Genomic DNA, 21,132 nt, shown 5'->3' on the forward strand with positions numbered 1-21,132 from the left:
CAGAGAAATGCCATTTAGTTGAACATAGTCTTGCTTCGCCTGGCCACAGAGTACTCCTTTCAGTGTTTACCCCAGGTGAGCACAAAGATACAGTAATACTCATAGTCCCACGAATTTCACAAACATTTAACAGGACAATTAAAATAAAGAGTTAACTTCAGAAGGGGTGTGTAATTTGGACCTCCTAATAATTTACTTTATGATTAACTGCATAAAAGAGCAGCCATCCCAGGCTCTGAGCATCCTTGGCAATTTTTTAAAAAAATACAAATTATCCATAATAGACTCTTAACAATTGAGCCACACAGACTCTGTCCTGGCAGCAACATGAATTATATAGCAGTGTAACAAACCCCCACAAAGTTAGCCCCAGAGCCCCAGATTTGGATTCTTACACTCAGGCTCTCCCAACAGCAGAGTGCATGTAAGTAGATCTCAGGGAGCCAAAGGTGGTGTGACTGACATGCTGAGAAATAGTGTGTAAGAGATTTGTAATTTAAAGAAGCCGCCACTCTACATTAATGTACACTTCCTCCACCTTCACTGGGTGTAAGTTTGCTGGTCCAATATTTTTACTTGATTTTCAGTAGATGAGTATTAAATACAATTGCCCTCTGCATCAGGGCCTGATCCTGCAAATCTTTACAAACATAAGAAGCAATGTTTGCTCTAATTTTTGACAGGCCGTGTGCGCAAAAATTTCTTCTGTGCAAATTGTTGTGCTGTGCAAATTTTTCTGCGTGCGGTGTTTCGCTGTGTGTGTTGGGTTTAGGATCTGTGTGCGTGCGCACAGCTTAGAGGGAACAGTGATAAGGAGTACAGCTCACCGGAGAAAACTTAATGGAACCATATTTTGTTAAAATCAAAACACTTGGGTAATCAGGCTGATTTAACTGGAATTTCATTTCAGAGGAAAACTGGGGGAAAAAGTTCCGATAATGTTGAAATGTTGCATTTCAACATTGTTGGAACAAAATTACTCAATCTTTCATTTTGAAATGACTTACTTTTGAATTTTTATAATATAAATATTTTAATATATAATACAAAATAAAATAAAAAATGAAAAGAAATGTTTTGATTGACTTAAAACAATTCCCCCCGTCTCCCCCTCAGAATTTTCCTTTACAGAGAACTTTAAAATTTTCAGTTTTTGTTAAGATTTGGAACAAGGCCAAATCTCAAAATCCTTCACAAAACAGAACTTCTGTCCTGGGCACAGTTCTAATTACTAGTTCCATTTAAAGTCACAGGGAACTCACGTGAATAAAACTGTTTTAGATTTTCCCTGACTGACCCCTTTGTATTCAGTGTACTTTCAAAAATTAATAACAGTATTTATAATAAAAAATATGCCATGAATTATTTAAGAAGGTATTGTCAAGGTGGAGATGCGGGAAATGTGTCTCTGATCCAGCAAAGTCTTACACCCATGCTTTGCTTTATGATAGTAACATTGAGGTCACTAGGACCACTCATGAGCATTAAGGTAAATGTGTCAAGGCTTTTGCCAGGATCAGTGCCTAAAAAAAGACTTAAAATATGGTCAGACTACTCCACAGAACTCTAGAAAAAATACCCATTCCCCCCAAATTAGGGCATTAAGATTGGACAGAAAAATTAGCTATCTGCCACCAACATAACTACAGTTTTGGATTTCTTTGTGATCAGAGGTATGTGAGACTCTCTCTCATTTCTGCTCATCTGATCCCTTTTAGTAAGCACACAGTACTTTAATATATAAGAATCTTGCTTTCTGTTAAGAGAAATTTTCTGTTTCCATTACTTTCCTGCTTACAGGAATGGAGAAGACAGGCAGAACCCAGGGCCTTGTAAAGTTTGGGGCCTCAAGCAACAACTTGTGATGAAAGTGTCTTAGGATACGTGGAACCCAAAGCAATCACTTGTTATCTTTGTTCTTAAGGCCTTCCTTTCCTGTCTTGCTGCTGGAGATGAGGCTGGGGAAGAGTATCATGCCGTGACCTTTCCCTCCCTCCAATCCTGCTAAGGGAACAGCAGGCTGTGGGTTGACGAGGATATGCAAGGCCCCTAAGCTGTCATTTGTCTTGCTTGATCTCAAGGCAAGCCTTGAAGAGTGGAATTACAGAAAAATTTATTTGTGGGCACCCACAAACCATAATGAAGCTGATAGTTCTAATTTTAGGCCTTGACAGTGACTTTAAAAGTACCATGTTAAAAATACCAGTGTTCAGCGCAGATGCCTTTATAGAGTATTTCCTTCACTGACTCAAGACCTATAGACTTGATCTTTTATCTCCCTCTTTGTCTCCTGGCAGATCTTTATTTGTTTTGGCCCTGAAGTAGAGTATGACCGTATAAATATATGCCAATTTGTACAATGGGGCAAAAGTAAGGATAGGCAAATGTATTTAGCAAAACCTTGACTCTACTCAAAACATCCTAGGTTCAAAATTAGGAATCAAACACAAACCTCTTGTTTCCATTCTGTTTTGAGTTGGCAGCATTCCAGTTCCTTGCTGCTTCTGAGAGTGGCAGCTGTTATTCTCCAGAGTCGAGCCTTGCTAGCAGCTCTCATGCTTCTACAATCCTGGGCAAGAAAGAGGAAAAGGAGGTCAATGGAGCTGTGGAATACCGAATACTCTTGAAAACCTCGTTACTTATTTAGGTACCTAACTATGGATATGGAGGGAGGGGCTAACTTTGAGCTCTTGCTTTTTAACATGTTGGAGCTAGCTCTTTGTGAATGCTTCAGTACTATTGATTACTGAAGGAGCTCAATTGTAAAAAAGTAAAAAGCCAATGGCTCGAGCACTCTTTCCCCCTGTTTGAATCCTATCTTTCATATTAAGACTTCATACCTTTTTCCTGTCCCTTTTTGTAGTGCTTCCATCTCAATCTTCTCTTTTCCAAATGTCTTCCCTCTTTGGTGCATATCTCATATCTGCAACCTTGGCTGACACTTCTATGCATATGAAACCCAACTTTACATCTAACTGAGTCACATTCTTCTGTGTCACCCAATTTACATGTGCAATTATGGTAATTGTGCATGCAAAGTAGGTGCACAATTATGCAGAGACTTGAAATTTGTCCTTTTTCTGTGACACTGCTTGTACTATGACTGACATGGCTCTTACTTTGTCTGATGGCTGTTGGTGCTGTAGAGTGACAGTTCACTGTACTATTAAATACACTGTAACTGAATGAAATGATCTGCCTGTTTGGTGCATCTACTAACAAGATAGCTGCATTTTTTAGGATAAACTTTCTCAAGTCTACTGTTTCTGAAAAACTTGCAGTTTTGTTTAATTGGTTTTTCTGAAAGAAGATGTGTCAATCTGATGTTGATTCCATTTTGGATAATATGTTTGTATATATGTTAAACCTACTGTTTAAAGACAAGATCCTACTCTGGTTGAAAATGGTGGGAGTCTTTCCATTGACTACAGAGGGACTTGGATAAGCCCTAAATGCTGTCTTGTTCTTTCTTGCTTTTTGTGTATTGTGAATGAGCAGGACTTCATCAATGAAATAACTTAGGGCCAAATCCTGTGTTCCTGAAGCTAATGGCAAATCATTAATTGATTTGAATTACGCAGGATTAGGCTTTTAATGCAGAAGCTGCTTAGTGTAGTTCACAGATGGGATAATTTGCCAGGGAAGTAAGTATGGTTATATGCATTGAAAAGGGGAGAAGGACTTGCTAATATTAGTGGCCTTAGCGAAAGTGGACTCATTATACATATACATCTTTCTCCTAATGTGAAAAAAATACATTGTTGATTGAGTTATAGTTGCTTCTGGTTATCTTAGGTTACATCTACATTACACACCACTGGTGGCAGCGTGGAGGGTACAGCTATATGCCACAGTGAAAAGCAGGCTGTGTCCACAATGTGGTGTGTAGGTACATGTATCAATGAAAGGCGCTGGAGGAGGGGAGGCAGTGGGGAAAGGCTTCAGCTGCTCCTTGCTGCCAGAGCCTTTCATCGTGGTGAGGAAAGGCTTGGCAAGGGGGAGGCACAGTGGCAGATTAATGATTTTGCCGCCCCTAGGCCCTGAAATAATTGCCACCCCCATATGAACTTGTGAACAGCCCTAACTGATGCAACAAAGGCGAACAGCCCTAACGGATACAACAAAGGAATCTATTTTGCTAATTTTTGCTATCACTGCCTTTCCCTTTCTTTCTTTTGTATAGCATTTTTTTGAACTGAGAACCGCTTAATTTCTTCCTTCCAGTCATATTATTAACGTTTAGGATTGTCACGAGTATGTTTACTAAGTGGCGTTGCGCTGTCATGGGTGGTTTCAATACGCACTATGATTGGTAGAATCGCAGCATCACTGATGCTTCAGTTTGGTGCGCAGTTACAATTATGAACAAACGACAATACAGGCATCTGACAGACAGTGGGCTTGTGCAAAAATGCCGCGATTACAAAAATGCTGCTATTATAAATTTGCCGCCCTAGGCCTTGGCCTTGTCAGCCTAGGCGATAACGCACTATTGGAGAGGCAGGAGGTAAGGCCCTGCTGCAGGGAAAGGCTCCAGCAACGGGAGCTGGCAGAGCCTTGCCCTGCTGCCGAATTCTATCCCTGTGGCGGGGAAAGGGCTCCAGCAGCATAGAGCTGTCAGAGTCTTTTCCCTCTACCAGAGTGTTTGCGCCATGGAGCGGAAATTCCCCAGCAGTGGAGAGCTGGCAGAGCCTTCCTTCTCTCCCCCCACACTGGAGTCTTTCCCTGCCACAGAGAAAGGTTCCACAGTGGGGAGCTGCCCAAGTACCCAAACCTTTCCTCACTGCCTTCTCCCTGCCAGAGCCATTCCCTACTGCCGGAGTCTTTTCCTGCAGAGGGGAAAAGCTCCAGAAGCGTGAAGGTAGTGGGACACGACAGTATTAAAAATCGTAGGTAGATGGGTGGTTGGTTTGTGCAAGTAGAGAGCGTGTAGGGTATGTACTCACAAACACACCCACACCCTTCAGGCGTGGCTTTACTCTACGTGCCTAAAGCAGGCCTCACTGGCTACACTCCTATTTATGCCCATGCTAAGGGGCTAAGCAGGTGTGTACTCTATATGCCAGTAAAGAAGCGTGCAGTGTAGATGTACCCTTAAAGTTGTACCCTAACCTTGTGCGGAATACGTATTTTGTGATCAAAATGAAATGTACCTGAAGACATGATTTTGAAAAATTGATATTAAATTGTCACTGTCAAAGTTGGCAGAAGTGAAATTTGACCCAGTCTTTTTATTATATCCCATAGCAAAGTCCACATATATTGGCATGGATTCCCTTACTCTGCATGTTGCGCTATTTTGTCTCTGTTACCATACTCCTATTCCAAGGCCACATATTCAGTTGCTTGCAGTACAGTAGTCTTTTTAATCACCAAGTTTATCAGGGCTGGGTAGTGCCCCTTTGATTTATGGAATCCAGAAAGTTACAGAATTTCTAAAAAGAATTTAACTAGCGATTTAAAGTTTAAAATATTTATTTACATAGCATGTGGCTTTCATTAAAAAATGTTTAAACAGAAAATGCATAACTGTCAATAGAAGGTAAAAAATGTAAAATATACTTGCAATATACAGGCAATTGATGGTAAAAAAAAACCCCATAAAATAACTCAGAGCTAGACTGTGCCACATTTACTCACATAGAGTACTGTACATGGCAAGCAGTCCGACTGAAATCAGTCAGACTACACATGGTGTAAGGTACCATGTAGCAAGAGTGCGGGTGGTGGAATCTGGCCTGAGAGGCTTAAAGCACCCTTTGTAATACAGGATTTTTGTCCAGTCTGAAAGAGTAGGTTTTATGGCAGAGAACCTTGCATTTGCACAGACAGCAGCTTCAGCCTCTCAAATCTCACTCTTCCCGTTCAGCTTATGCCCAACATCCTACCTTCAGAAAGAATGGTTACTTATATTACAGCAAATATGTTTTTTCTAGATGTTCTGTCCTCGTGGATCCCATTCTTGGTGCTGTTGTAAAAACTGGGCCTATACGTTTATTTTAATTGTGATCTTAACTGTAAAAAGTATGTGAAAGTTCATAAGATGTTACAATAACCTATAATAACAAATGTTGATGGGAAAAGGTACAGAAAGAAGACAAACTAAATTAGTCTAAATGAAAATACTAATATGGTTTAAGGACTGTGTTAAAATGCTTGGTAAAAACAGAAAATGTGGAATCAGAAATTAATAAATCAATAAGTTGAATATTAGGCCTAATTGGTGGACAAAATAATGATGGGTTGGGCTATTCCACTCATCACTTCCTCTTTGGGTCCTTAAAAGAGACATTGAAGGTAAAATAGCGAAGAACAGATGGAGGCTAATGGAGTGAGATTCACTGTCATTGCTGCCACCCCCACCATCTCTTGAGACCCCAGCCCCTGGTTCTAATCTTGAGATGTCTTGACCAGACCAGTCCAGAGAGAGGGATGCAAATAACACTGTCTCCTCTACCAATTCTAGCTGAATCCCAGAACCACCTGGGATAAAATGGGATCAGACATTAACAGCAACAACAGCTCTCGCTCATCTCAGCTAACACCTTCTCTTTTACCCAAAAGGACAGTTATTTAATCTTTGATACCATCTACGAGACTGTCAAATCCGGGGGGGGGGTCCTTCTAAATCTCTTTCCATCTAAAAGGCAAGGAAACAAGGGGCATCGTTAAAATAAAAGCCTTATGTAATACTCTACATTTCCAATATTTAACTGTTTTTCCTTCCTTTATCTTTAATAAAAGGTTAAAAGGATTTCTAATGGTGTGTTTGCCATGGTACTAAGCAGGCTAAGGTCTCTGTGTACCAAATCCTGGACCTTGTTTAACACCGTTTAATGTTGGCTAGTCGCTGGGTTATGTTAACACCTTTGGCCCATTTATTGCATCTAAATTAATATAACTGTGTGCCTGGGTTTCGTGCACAAAAGATTGGAAACATTAACCAACAATGTCTGTTGGGGCTGCACTTGAGCCCTGCACAATGGCGTATTATTGCCTAGGCTGACAAATTTGCAGGGGCGGCAAATTTATAACAGCAGCATTTTTGTAATCGTGGCATTTTTGCACAAGCCCACTGTCAGATGCCTGTATCGTCATTTGTTCATATTGTAACTGCGCACCAAACTGAAGCATCAGTGACGCCGTGATTCTACCAATCATAGTTTGTATTGAAACTACCAAACATACTCACGATAATCCTAAATGTTAATAATATGACTGAAAGGAAGAAATTAAGTGGTTCTCAGTTAAAAAAAATGCTATACAAAAGAAAGAAATGGAAATGAAATGATAGCAAAAATGCACAAAATAGATTCCTTTGTTGTATCAGTTAGTGCCGTTCACAAGTTCATATGGGAGTGGCAAAATCTGTACCTATTTCAGGGCCTAGGGGCAGCAAAATCATTAATCCGCCACCTGCCCAGCAAAAAGCTTCTCTCCTTTGTCTTCATCCTCCTGGGGAATAAAGGTGGAGTGACCCACTCTTTTTCTTCACCACACAGAATTTTAGGTAATAGGACTGCATGGCAATGGAGAAGGAGGGTGAGTCGTGCAATCCACATTGACAGAGCATTTCCAGGCACCACAATCATTGTAAGGTTTTACCGTGCCTCAGTGGGTCACAGCTGAGGATGCCAAATTCAGGACAACCTGCTGAGAAACAGGGGCAGACAGACCCCAGACTGGTGGTTATTCTTCCATAAGATATACCAACCCAACAATAAAAGTAAACTTCTGTTTCACCACACTGGTTAACAAGAAGTCAGAAATCCAGTCTCCTTAGGCATTACAGGACTCATTTAACCTCCCCCCTGCAACTCCCAAACACTAGACTTCATGATGAGTGTTTATTTAAAACCAGTTTGATCAAGCAAAGGGTCCTTCTAATCCCAAGAGATCAGCCACATAGCCAGGTCAGTATATAACTCAGAGTTTACCCAATAACCCCGCAGTTGCCAATCCTTTAGTAGCTAATGTCCAAAGTTTGGTTTATAAGAAAAAAGAAGAGGAGAGAGTAAAAATGGTCAAAAATCATATACATACAATTATTGCAAAGTTCTTGGATCAGGTTTGTAGCAGTGATGTTACAGACTGCTGGCTCGTAAAGTCTCTGGTAACTTTCAAAAGATTGGAAGGTCCTCAGTCCATTGATTGGAATGCTCCTTTGAGAGATGACTAGTACCTCCTCATACTGCGGGGGGAGGGCACAATCTAATGGGGAGGACATGTGACCGTGTCTCCCCTGCCTAGTGACATGCCCCGGCCTTGCGCCCAGCCTGGCACTGCAGTGCTTTCCCAGCACCACATTACCTGCGGAGGGGAGGGTCTTTCTGTCCTTCTCTCCCTGCGCCTCCCCCTCACTGGCAACTGGCTGGAGAGCGGGACGGAGCTGTTTCTGCCTGACTAAGCCTGGCTAGGAGGCAACAGCAGCCTGCTCCCTGCCCAGGCTTGGCTGCCAGGAACTGGGGCTGAGCATGCCAGGGGGATGGATGGGCTTGTGTCCTAAACTTTTGAAAGGCTATGAAAAGTCAGGACAATCTTTTAAATTGTTTTGTTTTTATGAAGGTATGAGGAGAAAGCCCTCAGCAAGCCCAAAGCATGGAGTTTGGCCTCCCCAGAGATGATTGAGGATTTGGAAAACACTGGTATTTTGAAAGTCTGAAACTACCTTCTGATGTATGGTTTCAGAGTAGCAGCCGTGTTAGTCTGTATTTGCAAAGAGAAAAGGAGTATTTGTGGCACCTTAGAGACTAACCAATTTATTTGAGCATAAGCTTTTGTGAGCTACAGCTCACTTCATCGGATGCATTCAGTGGAAAATACTGTGAGGAGATTTACATACACACAGAACATGAAAAAATGGGTGTTATCATACACACTGTAAGGAGACTGATCGCTTAAGAGGAGCTATTACCAGCAGGAGAGCGGGGGGATGGGGGGAAGAAAAGCTTTTGTAGTGATAATCAAGGTGGGCCATTTCCAGCACTTAACAAGAATGTCTGAGGAACAAATGTGATATATGCCATCATGTGCCAGCAATGCCCCTCTGCCATGTAGATTGATCAAACTGGACAGTCTCTACGTAAAAGAATAAATGGACACAATTCAGATGTCAAGAATTATAACATTCATAAACCAGTCAGAGAACACTTCAATCTCTCTGGTCACTCGATTACAGACCTAAAAGTCGCAATATTACAACAAAAAGACTTCAAAAACAGACTCCAATGAGAGACTGCTGAATTGGAATTAATTTGCAAACTGGATACAATTAACTTAGGCTTGAATAGAGACTGGGAGTGGATGGGTCATTACACAAAATAAAACTATTTCCCCATGTTTATTTCCCCCCACACACACCCCACTGTTCCTCAGACGTTCTTGTTAACTGGTAGAAATGGCTCACCTTGATTATCACTACAAAAGGTTTTCTTCCCCCCCACCCCCGGCTCTCCTGCTGGTAATAGCTCATCTTAAGTGATCACTCTCCTTACAGTGTGTATGAAAACACCCATTTTTTCATGTTCTGTGTGTATATAAATCTCCTCACTGTATTTTCCATTGAATGCATCCGATGATGTGAGCTGTAGCTCATAAAAGCTTATGCTCAAATAAATTGGTTAGTCTCTAAGGTGTCACAAGTACTCCTTGTCTTTCTTCTGATGTATGTTTCAGGTGGGTTCTTAAAGTCACTCTTATGAAAAACAGAGTATGAGAGACCAGCCATTATGGCCTGAATCCTGCTCACCATCTGAGCTGAGGTAATTGCCACCAAGAATACACTCTTAATTAATAGGTACAGATACAGAGAATTTGACATCACTGGTTCAAAGGGTAAATGCATCAGAGAGGCAAAAACCATGTTCAAATCCCATATAGAAGAAATCTGTCTAATAGGAGGGAATTCATTAATTAGCCCTTTCAGAAATCTAGATGCCATTGGGTGAGAGAATATTGTGCAGTCTTGTAAAGATGGTTTGCAGCCAAATAGATGATCACGGAACTAATTTGGAGTTCAGCCTGCTTTAGAGAGAACAGATAGCCCAATATGTCAGGAATGGAAGTCTCCAATGGATGACAGTGATGTTGAATAGCCTGCTGTGATAAATGTTTCCATTTTACCTTCTCTGTTAATCTAGGGGACACTTTCCTGCTCTGAATCAGAATGTCTTGAACCTCGGCTGAGCAGCTTCTATCCATAGATGTCAACCAGCCAGCACCCAAGCTGTTAAATGCAGAGATAGTGGGTCTGGGGGAAGCACTAGACCATGGTTTTGTGAAACTGTGTTTTAAAGAGGTGGTAGTGTAATGGGTGGTTGAACTGAAATATGCAATAGTTCTGAGAACTGTGTCTCACACAGCCAAACTGGTGCTGTAAGAACCAGTTGGGCCTTGTCTTATCTTTGGAAGGACTATAGGAATTATTGGAAATGGCAGGAAGAGATGCCTTCAGTGGTTGCCCCAGTGAATCAGGAGAGACCATCTGAGCTGAAGCCTGGACACATGCCTTTTCAAGAGCAAAACGTGGCATTTTGTGTTCTGGTTGGTGGCAAGGATCTTTGAGGGAAACTCTCCACTCCTGAAACACTTGAGTAAGAGCTACATCCTGTAGAGTCCATTTATGCATTGAGGTGGTCCACTAGATTGATTTGTGCTCCTGGTATATGTCGAGCTATAAGATTGATGTGATTCTGAATGCCACCACCCCCATGGAACAACTGCCCTTCCTTGCCGTTGATGTAACTCATTACTGTAGTGTTGTCTATCAAGACCTGGGTGGGTGTTCCCTTTAGCAGAGGCAGAAACAATTTGTGCAGTTGTCTTATCATTCTGAGTTCCAAAACATTAACCTGAGATTGAAAGTCTACATAGGACCATAGTCAGTGAGACTGAAAAAGAGCTAGATATATTCCCCAACCTTTCCTGGAGGTGTCTGTAATCAAAGTCTTGCTGGGAGATGGGGAAATAAATGACATCCCTTGACAAACTTTCTGTAAATCCTTCCACCAGAGGAGAGAGAATAGGATTCATGCTGGAACTGACACCTGTTAAATTCATACTGTGTCTGCTTGGTTGAAAGGATGAATTCAGACATCCCTGGAATGATCTGAGATGAAATCTGGCATTCAGTGTTGTGAAATTGCATAAGACCGTGTTCCCCAGTAATTGGAAACAGACTCCTGCCAAAGTTATTGGATGAAACTGAAGTTCTGGTATAATGTGATGAATCGTGCAAAACCTGTATTGAGGCAAGACCGCTTCTGATGCTCTTGAGCCATGGATTGCTATTATGAACTCCACTGAGTGAGTGGGAATGAACACTGACTTGTGTTTTTGGAGCTTGGGACCCAAGGAAAAATGAGCAAGGAAAAGAATGGAAGATTCATGTACATAGTCTCAGTGACCTAGTGAGAAGATTTTCTTTGAATTAAACAATAATTGAAGTAAGGGTAAATCTGGAGACCATGTCTCCTTAGACGAGCAGCCACCACAGAGAGAATACACTTGGGGCGGAGGAGTGATGGAAAGGCAGTACTCTGAATTGGTCATGCTCCGCTGCTACTATGAACTGTAGGTGCTTTCTGTGAGATGGATGGACACATGGAATTAAGTGTCCTGTAAACTGAGAATTATAAACCAATCTGTTGGATCTCAGGATGGGATTTAGAAGTGTGGGTAACCATTCAAAACTCTGTGCCACTGATACATTTGTTTCCTGAGGTCCAGAATAGGATGCCAACCTCTCTTTTTCTCTGGAATCAGGAAATATGGAGAATAGAATCCTTTGCCCCTAAAGGTGGGAGGCTCTCACTCTGTCATACCTAGTTGAAGCAGAGTCCACTTGTTGAAGACTCATAAAAACGGTTCCTGAAGAAGGGTGGAATGGGGATGGGACAGAGGCAGTGATTGCAATTGGATGACACAGCCTTCTCAGATGACTTACAGGTCTCATTGGTCAACTGTAATTTCAGTCCATGCCTCCTTGGGGGAAAAAAATGCGGAGGTACCAAGTGCTGGAAGCTGGGGGGCAGTAAAGATCCGTATAGATTAGCCAAAACTCTTGACCACAAAGTCAAACTTGCTGCCCTTGGTTCAGTCCAGGATGGGATGTCACCAGTGAGGAAGCAGAACCTTTCCTCTTATATGAGGGTCTCTTCCTAAAGGATTCTAGCCAGTCTCTGATGATAGAAGTAGGAAGAGGAGTATTTTTGCCTTGAGGTCATCCGCAGTTTGAATTTGTTTTCTATTCTATGCTGGGATATAAAGGCTAGATATCAGAGGGTTGCTCTTGAATTCTTTAATGTGTAATTCATCTGTTTTTGAACTAAATATGTCATATCCTTCAAAAAGTAGGTCTTTTGTTGATATGAACCTCTTTTGGTTCAAACCAGATGCAATCAACCAAGATGCTCTTCTCATTATAATCCACAAAGTCATTGACCTTGCAAGATGTATCTGCACCATGAAGTGATACTTTTAGTGCTGTCTTGGAGACTTAAGTTCCTCTTTAGATTCTGAAAAACATTAAAATCTCTCTGAGATAGTCCATTGGCTGTTAAAGCCTGTTAATTGGCAATTCTGACCTGTAGAGTATCTGGATCACTTTGGGAGAAAAATATATTCTTCAATCTTTTTGGATCTTTGTACTTTGGGGTCCATTTGGTGGACCAGGTTGTCTGGACTTTTCATTTGCTGCCTATACAACTAAGAAATGGAGAAGGAGATGGAGGAGTATAAAAACAGTCCAAATGCCTGGAAGGGTGCTTCATATCTGCAGTCCCATCAATTTAGATGTTGCATCGATAGAAGCTGGCATCTGTCAAGATCCTTGATGGGATCTAGAATACCCTCATTAATGGGCATTATATGATTTTTCTTGTACCACCTCTAGTGGAATCTCCATGGTATTGGCCATGCACTTTAGGAGGTCTTGGAACATTTTGAAGTTGTCCATCGCAGATGGAGTTGATGGAACAACAGCTTCATCTGATGATGAAGAAAAAGTCATATGTGTCACTGGGTCATCTTGTTCAAAATTACCTGTGTCCTTACTCTGCATTTCATGATCCTCTGGCAAGCAGGTTGTGGTAGCTGAACTGTTTTGTGTGAGTTTTCAGTAATGCAAAAGATTTACTTCTAGAATGACCCACACCCTATCACATTGAGAAATGAGAATGAGGTGTCCAAGCGGGCCAGAATTACATCCCATATTAAGGTATGTGGTGCCAATGAGGAGGCATCCATGGGTTTGAGATCTGACTGACTTGTGTCTCATCTGATGAGAGACTGACTAATCTAATCGCCTTCTATGATGAGATTACTGGTTCTGTGGATGAAGGGAAAGCAGTGCATGTATTGTTTCTTGACTTTAGCAAAGCTTTTGACACAGTCTCCCACAGTATTCTTGTCAGCAAGTTAAAGAAGTATGGCCTGGATGAATGCACTATAAGGTGGGTAGAAAGTTGGCTAGATTGTCGGGTTCAACGGTTAGTGATCAATGGCTCCATGTCTAGATGACAGCAGGTATCAAGTGGAGTGCCCCAAGGGTCGGTCCTGGGGCCGGTTTTGTTCAATATCTTCATAAATGATCTGGAGGATGGTGTGGATTGCACTCTCAGCAAATTTGCGGATGAAACTAAACTAGGAGGAGTGGTAGATACGGTGGCAAGTAGGGGTAGGATACAGAGGGACCTAGACAAATTGGAGGATTGGGCCAAAAGAAATCTGATGAGGTTCAACAAGGATAAGTGCAGGGTCCTGCACTTAGGATGGAAGAATCCAATGCACCGCTACAGATAAGGGACCGAATGGCTAGGCAGCAGTTCTGCGGAAAAGGACCTAGGGGTGACAATGGACGAGAAGCTGGATATGAGTCAACAGTGTGCCCTTGTTGCCAAGAAGGCCAATGGCATTTTGGGATGTATAAGTAGGGGCATAGCCAGCAGATCGAGGGACGTGATCGTTCCCCTCTATTCGACATTGGTGAGGCCTCATCTGGAGTACTGTGTCCAGTTTTGGGCCCCACACTACAAGAAGGATGTGGAAAAATTGGAGAGAGTCTAGCGAAGGGCAACAAAAATGATTAGGGGTCTGGAACACCTGACTTATGAGGAGAGGCTGAGGGAACTGGGATTGTTTAGTCTGCAGAAGAGAAGAATGAGGAGGGATTTGATAGCTGCTTTCAACTACCTGAGAGGTGGTTCCAAAGAGGATGGTTCTAGACTATTCTCAGTGGTAGAAGATGACAGGACAAGGAGCAATGGTCTCAAGTTGCAGTGGGGGAGGTTTAGGTTGGATATTAGGAAAAACTTTTTCACTAGGAGGGTGGTGAAACACTGGAATGCGTTACCTAGGGAGGTGGTAGAATCTCCTTCCTTAGAAGTTTTTAAGGTCAGGCTTGAGAAAGCCCTGGCTGGGATGATTTAATTGGGGTTTGGTCCTGCTTTGAGCAGGGGTTTGGACTAGATGACCTCCTGAGGTCCCTTCCAACCCTGATATTCTATGATTCTATGAGAAGGGGATATCACTCCTTTTTCTTGAACCTCCTTCTTAGTTGGCTCATGTGATAAATTAGCAGTTCCTGGAGAAAGACTTCTGTTAGACACACACGGTGATGAATAGTAAAACTCCTTTTTAGGAGGTGCTGTTCCCCGTGGAGTGGTAGAAGTGATGTGATGACATCATCATAGTTGGTATCCTAGGTGCTAGTACTGTTCTGAATTTAGAAACTGCAGAAAGGGGCAAAATCTCCAGTAAACAAAACTCAGGCTCAGGAGAGACCCTTGGATGAGGTAAAAGGTAGCGGGACAGATGGAATCACAGGATGTAAACTAGCTGCCGATGTTTGGGGCAAAACCCTTATTGAGGCAGAAGTGGCATGTGGTGCAGACTTAGCTGCAGTAATTATGTTGGCATCCAAAGCTTTAAGAGTTAATAGCTTGTTCTTTAACAATACCTGGAAGAGAAACCAGTGCTGAGCTCCAGACTTCGAATGGTGCTCTTTCCTCATGTGGGCAGTAGGGGTTGCTGACTGATCCGAGGGAATCTGCACCACAGTTTTAAAGGCCTTTTTCTGTGGTCTCTTTGGTCCCAGGGAACCTGGGTAACCTCTCGGCTAGCTGGGACACTTGCTGCCTGTGTTTTCAAAGAGTGAATAGTATGCTCAGAAACAGGAAGAGTTTGAGTCACATGCTCCCTTCATAGACTTCCCCAACAAAAACCACTTGAAACATACCTCTGGGCAAAGACACTGGGGAAAGGACTTGAAAACTCTGCACTTCCTGGGGATATGCCCTTCCCCTAAACAAAGCAAATAAGCAAGCAGTCTTTTGATGTGGCCATCATTCAGCAGTATAGCCACATCACTTGGCAGGCAGGTTACCGGAGGACTTCAAGTCAGCTATTCCGGTGGTGGTTTGGTAGCGGACCACCTAGAAATTAAACTAATTACACTCCTGGTGGGGGCGGGGTAGGTGTGCGTGTGTTGTTTTTGTCAGAGGGCTAACTAGTAGAAATAAGGCAATGATAACAACTACAACTAAAAAAGTTAACAACTAAGTAACAAAGCCAGAAGAAATAGAGGGATATGGAGGTTGTTCCATCTCACAGGAGGAGGGAATGCAATGGCTTTTGGGACCATTCCACCTCTTATGCCATGAGGGTGGGGAGCAATAGTACGCAGTGCATGTGTATGGCCCCAGTGGATACGGCTGGTTAAAGATTCCAGTCTCTCACGCACGGGGGCACATGTGCACCAAGGGTGGGCTCCACATAGAGAGATACTCAAAGAAGTTGTAACCAATCACAGCACAAAACAAAAATCCAACTGCCATCCTGACATCATCAGATTCCACACGCTGCTCTCAACATATTCTATGAGCGGCTGTGCTCACACTCGCGCTCTCTCTGTTTCTACAACAAGCCACATTCTCTCTGTTGCTAAAGGCCCTGGATAATCAATTTTTTTCCTCGCTTCCTCCCCCAAGAAATGCTTTGGGGGAGGGAGGCAGTGTTTTCGAAAAATAAATCCATGTAAACTGTCCAGTAGGAATATGCACAGGTTACACTGACGGAGTGTTTGAAACCTAATTGTCCATTCATGCAAGATATATCGTACCCACACATGCGACTATAAGGACCCAGCATATATCCCTATATTCCTGAACCTGCCAGCGCCTCTCCAAGTATAAACCAGTGCCTGCCGCTGAATGATGGAGGAAAAAATATTGGGTAAGGAAACAGATTTTCAGCTTCCACAGTTTATTGCTGCTGAGGGGTTATGATAGACATTAGAAAAATATGCTAATAACATGGCAAAAATGCCTTGTCTGGTATTTATATGAAAGCAACAGTGGGCTAGATGCTTCATAGATAAAATAAGAAGATAAATCCTTAGATTAGAAGAGTTTATAATCTGAGGGCCAGATTGTGCCTGGGATGCTCCAGTGAGTCACAAGGTGCTGGGAGAGTGCAAGAAGTCACCCCTGTTTCACCTTTATACAAAGGCCAGGTATAATCCCTATCCCCACATACCCCGAGTGCAGGGACTGCACCTCTAGGGCACAAGACTCACCAAAGCAGACAAGAGGGGGAGGGGAAGTTGCCAGGACCATGGCAGCAGAGCTGGCCAGGTACAAGGGGTGGGGAAAGTATGCTTCACTTCTTGGGTCAGACTCACTAACCTTCCCTTGAAGTCAGTGGGACTATTTGTGAGAATAAATTCTTTTCACATGGGTAAGGGTCTCTAGAGGATCTGGTTCTTGGTCTCAGTTGCAGAACAGCTGTTGTTTTAATGTTAGTGTATTCTCTGCAAAAATAGCTCAACTGCCCAGGAATGAAATATGCTAAACTGTGTAATTTAGTTACCTTGGTAACATCTGTAAGAAGCTATCAGTGCTAAAATGCTTTTTTTTTCTTGGTCCTTTTATGGTAATTCATATTTATATTTACATGGCAAAAGTGGGTTTATAGCCATACTTCTGATCATTCTCCCCCTAGACCTAGATTTTTATTCCTAAAGGGAAAGATAAAACATGTATAACTGTATTATTTACTATAGGCATTTGACTTTATACGAGAGAGAAGAGCTTACTATATAGTAATTGAGTCATTTGTAGGTGCCGCTAAAGTTACGTTGATAATACATGTATCATTGTTTTAATGTCAGTGCTTACGTACAATTGTTAATTCTCAGGGATTTTTCAGTAGTTAAGTAATAAAGAGCTGTTTACATTTAATACATATTTCTGTCCTCTGTTGCCAGTTATCCCAATATACTTGTGTTAACCAAGGAGCTTCTCAATCTTACTTTGTTTGGACTTTCCATAAATAAAGTTACAATTCTGTATTTCTATCTTATTTTTGAGCATAAGACCATTTGAGAAGAGTTGTAAACATTGTTCTTTATCTAAAATAATGTGTATCTTGGATTAGGCACTGTACTAGAAGATATATGGATTCCTGTTCCATAGTGTGATAAAACAGCCTGTCTGTTGCTACAGTCGCAAGTAGAGTTTTCAACATTTTATTTTATTATGCACTGTAGGCATGTGTCTGGTCAAAGGCTGTCATGTATAGTATATTCCTTTAATAGGTTTAGGCCTTTATTAGGGGTCAACTCCTGTTTGCTGTACTTATTCCAGTGGTCCCACTGAAGCCTTGGATTTGGCCCAGGTATTAATTTAGAGGTGGTTCCAATATACATGTATTGAATTGGTGACTAGAAGATGTGATATGTCCATCTAACAGTTTTGTACCTGGGACTTTTGTATTTCCTACGTTCGTTTATTATTTATAAAACAAACACACACTAGTACAGGATTTGTAAATTTGCTATTGCAGCTGTTGCTTGTAAAGTATTCTGTGATGTGAGAAGATGATGTTTCCTTAAACTAAAGCAGTGGTGGGCAACCTGTGGCCTGCGGGCCGCATGCAGCCCATCAGGGTAATCTGATTGCGGGCCACAAGACATTTTGTGACATTGACCATCCACAGGAGCCGCCCCCACTACAGCTCCCACTGGGTGCGGTTCTCTGTTCCCAGCCAATGGGAAGTGTGGGAAGTGGTGCCTGCAGGTGAAGGGGTCACAGGGGCATGCTGGCTGCCACTTCCAGATTTCATGGGAGGAGACCAGATTTCATGGTCTGTGACGCATTTTCCATGGCCGTGAATTTGGTAGGGCCCTAGTTATTGATAGACAGTCTTGTGGAGCCTGGGGAAGAGTGTGCACCATTAGCAAACCAAAGAAAGTGACTACACAAAAATGCTGTTGAATGCATCCAGTAAGCAAACTGAGGCCAGAGTCTGACACCTTTCCTACATTGCATAGTACATTGCTGTTCAGGGAACCCTGTTGATTCCAATGGGACTGTTCATGGAATAAGGCATTGAAAGCACAGGTGACAGAATCTGCCTCTGAAAGGCTAGAGGAAAAATATATTTTTATTTTCAGTTATAACAGTCTTAAAGTTACTTGTAACAACAACATGCAAAAATTTCAGATGAAAATCTGACTTTCTCTTAGTCTTTTATTGTAATTTTTATTATTTCAATTATGATTGACGTATAGTTTGAGAACAACTGAGCCATGGTCTTTCTACCGGGAAACAACTTTCCCAGCATAATGTCCAGTGCCAGCAATGCATGCACAAAGCCAGGGAACTAAGGAATATTTATGTTACACTACTTATGACAGAATTTTTTTAAATGGCCACTTGTGCTGCTATTTAAACGCTTAGTCCCTAGTAAAATATTTTCCAGCCCCTTGAAAACTGAGAGCCAGATTCTGCCCCCTCAGCACCTTCAACTACATTGACTTAAACAAATGTGATGTTACAGTGATAGACTTGGTTATAAGAGCCTAAATGAATGGATGCATGCCTAGCTGGACAAGGGCAGAATTTGCTCCTAAAAAGCCAGTATGACACTAGTTTTTAGGTGCACAATTGCACTAGTGTGTCAGCCCAGACCTTTCCCCTTAACTTTGACTATCATTCCATAGATTTATTTCCCAAGCTTAATTTTACTTGAAGACTATTTTGTTTTATGGCACAAATGCATTGGATGCTAGACGTCATTCAAACAGTTTTAATTTTGCTATGCAAAACACTGTGAATCCATAAATTCTGTTTGATCTGGTACAGAGATAAAAATGGTGGCATGTTACTGAAAATATGTATTTTTTAATAGATGATTCAGCTGCAGAGAGTTTTAATGGCAATGAGACCGTGGGGCACAGTTCCAATGCTTCAGGTGGAATACACTGCAGGGAGATGGCAGAAACCAACAGTAATGGCAAAACAGATCTGGAGCAGGATGAGCAGCCTCTGAACCTGAGTGACAGTCCCCTCTCTGCTCAGCTGACTTCAGAATACAGACTAGATGATCACAACAGTAATGGAAAGAACAAATACAAGAACCTCCTAATTTCTGATCTCAAGATGGAAAGAGAAGCAAGAGAAAATGGAAGCAAGGTAAGATGCTTCCACATTCTCCAGATATAAAATGTATAGCTTAGAAAAGGAAAAGATTTACAAGAGACACCCAAAGGTTATTGCCAGTTGAGCATTTAATGAAATTTGTACAATATGTGTCGCATTGTTACTTAGATACTATATATAGAGTTGCATGCACTAGTTTATGTATACAGTATATACATATGTCATGTTTATACACTGACAAAAATAGTGTGGTTCCCTTTCAAGAACAGATGTTATAAGGTGTTTTTATAAACTGTCTGAGCTATCCATCTGAAATACTTTTAGAAGGCCATCCTATCACATGTACTGTATGTCCATAGAATGAATCCGTTTAAATGTACAATGCCTATGCCCCTATGGATTATTGCATGGAAATCACCAACATTTGAAAAGAACTGGATTTGGTTCCTTCCTGATTGTTTATGTATTATGCAGCCACCCAACTTGAATTGAAACTGACAGGTTTGCTCTATGAAGCTGGAATTGCCTGAGGTCTTTTCTCTGTGGTCTCCATTTATGGGCAGGAGAAAAGTAAGGTGGTTATGTTGTGGATAAAGACAGATCCTACACGTTAGATAGCTAACTTGTTAGGAAGGCATTTGTCATGAATGTGCATTCTAAGGAAGATGAAGAGATGGTCTATTTAATATAAATTTCCCATTGATTTGCTCTGCTCCTATTGGTGACAAGTCCTGCTTTTTATCTGACACTCCCAATTGGATTAGCACCTTCTAAAATTCAATTATTGCTATTATCGTACTGGATCGAAATGCTATTAATGCTGGTCACTAGCCTTCAGTAAAAGGCTATAAATTAGCCTGGCAATATAGGTATACTTTGAACTCCTACATTTTCTTGCAGGGCTTTGTAACGGGAGTGGTGTGGAAAACCTTTTTCTAGACGTGTTCAGAGATGGGCCATAGTTCTGTCCAGAGGACAATTCTGTTTCACTGTAACTTTTGAGGTTTTGAAATTTGTTGTTCTGCATTGGAATGGAAACAAAACCTTTTGAATGTTTCTTGAAAACCAAATTGTGATGGAATTGAAACCTGTACTTTTCGATTCTGGAAGGAGGGAGACACACACACACTGACTGCACTCTAGAGTCTGGGAGTTAGGATGCTGACAGGGGAATCCAGGTTCAAATCCCTATTCTTTCTGGTTGAGAGGATCAGAGATTTGAACCTGGGTTTCCCACATCCCAGGCCAGTTCCCTAATCACAGGTAGAGTGAACGTGTTTCTGATTTTTTTTTCATTTTTTTTTAACCAGTAAGCCCTGGACCCAAAAAAACCTTCCTGATGAAAATTTAGTAGAAATTGATGTCTCTGCAAAGTGTTTCCTCTTCAATGAATTTTATTTTATCAAAAATCTTCTGACTAACTCTATGTCTTAGTGTTATATATATTCTAGTGCTGAAATTACTCAAGACGTCTACCAATGCACAGTAAATCCTAAACTGGCTAAATGTCTTCACTTGCTCCAGGGAATATTGTTGCAATGATCCCTTTACAAGGCAGTCACCCAGATATTGATAGACACATAGGCTCTTTTGCCTGAGGTACACTGCTGCTACTGCCAGTACTTTTGCAAACACGCAAATAAGCTTGGAGAAGGAGGAAGGGAAGGTCTTTAAGGTGGAACTAATGTACAGT

The 21,132-nt window shown here is 41.7% G+C and overlaps 1 protein-coding gene across 6 annotated transcripts in view; it reads left to right on the forward strand.

Annotated features, from left to right (window-relative positions):
- Nucleotides 1-21,132, forward strand: part of NOL4 (nucleolar protein 4) — a 255,887-nt gene that overhangs the window by 134,789 nt on the left and 99,966 nt on the right. For all 6 annotated transcript variants that reach the window (XM_073331285.1, XM_073331283.1, XM_073331284.1 and 3 more), the window contains one exon: nt 19,189-19,472. In XM_073331285.1, the coding sequence (XP_073187386.1) occupies nt 19,189-19,472 (284 nt within the window). The remainder of the gene's footprint in view (nt 1-19,188; nt 19,473-21,132) is intronic.

Source organism: Lepidochelys kempii, chromosome 2 (genome assembly GCF_965140265.1).
Source record: "Lepidochelys kempii isolate rLepKem1 chromosome 2, rLepKem1.hap2, whole genome shotgun sequence".
NCBI classification, from domain to species: domain Eukaryota; kingdom Metazoa; phylum Chordata; order Testudines; family Cheloniidae; genus Lepidochelys; species Lepidochelys kempii.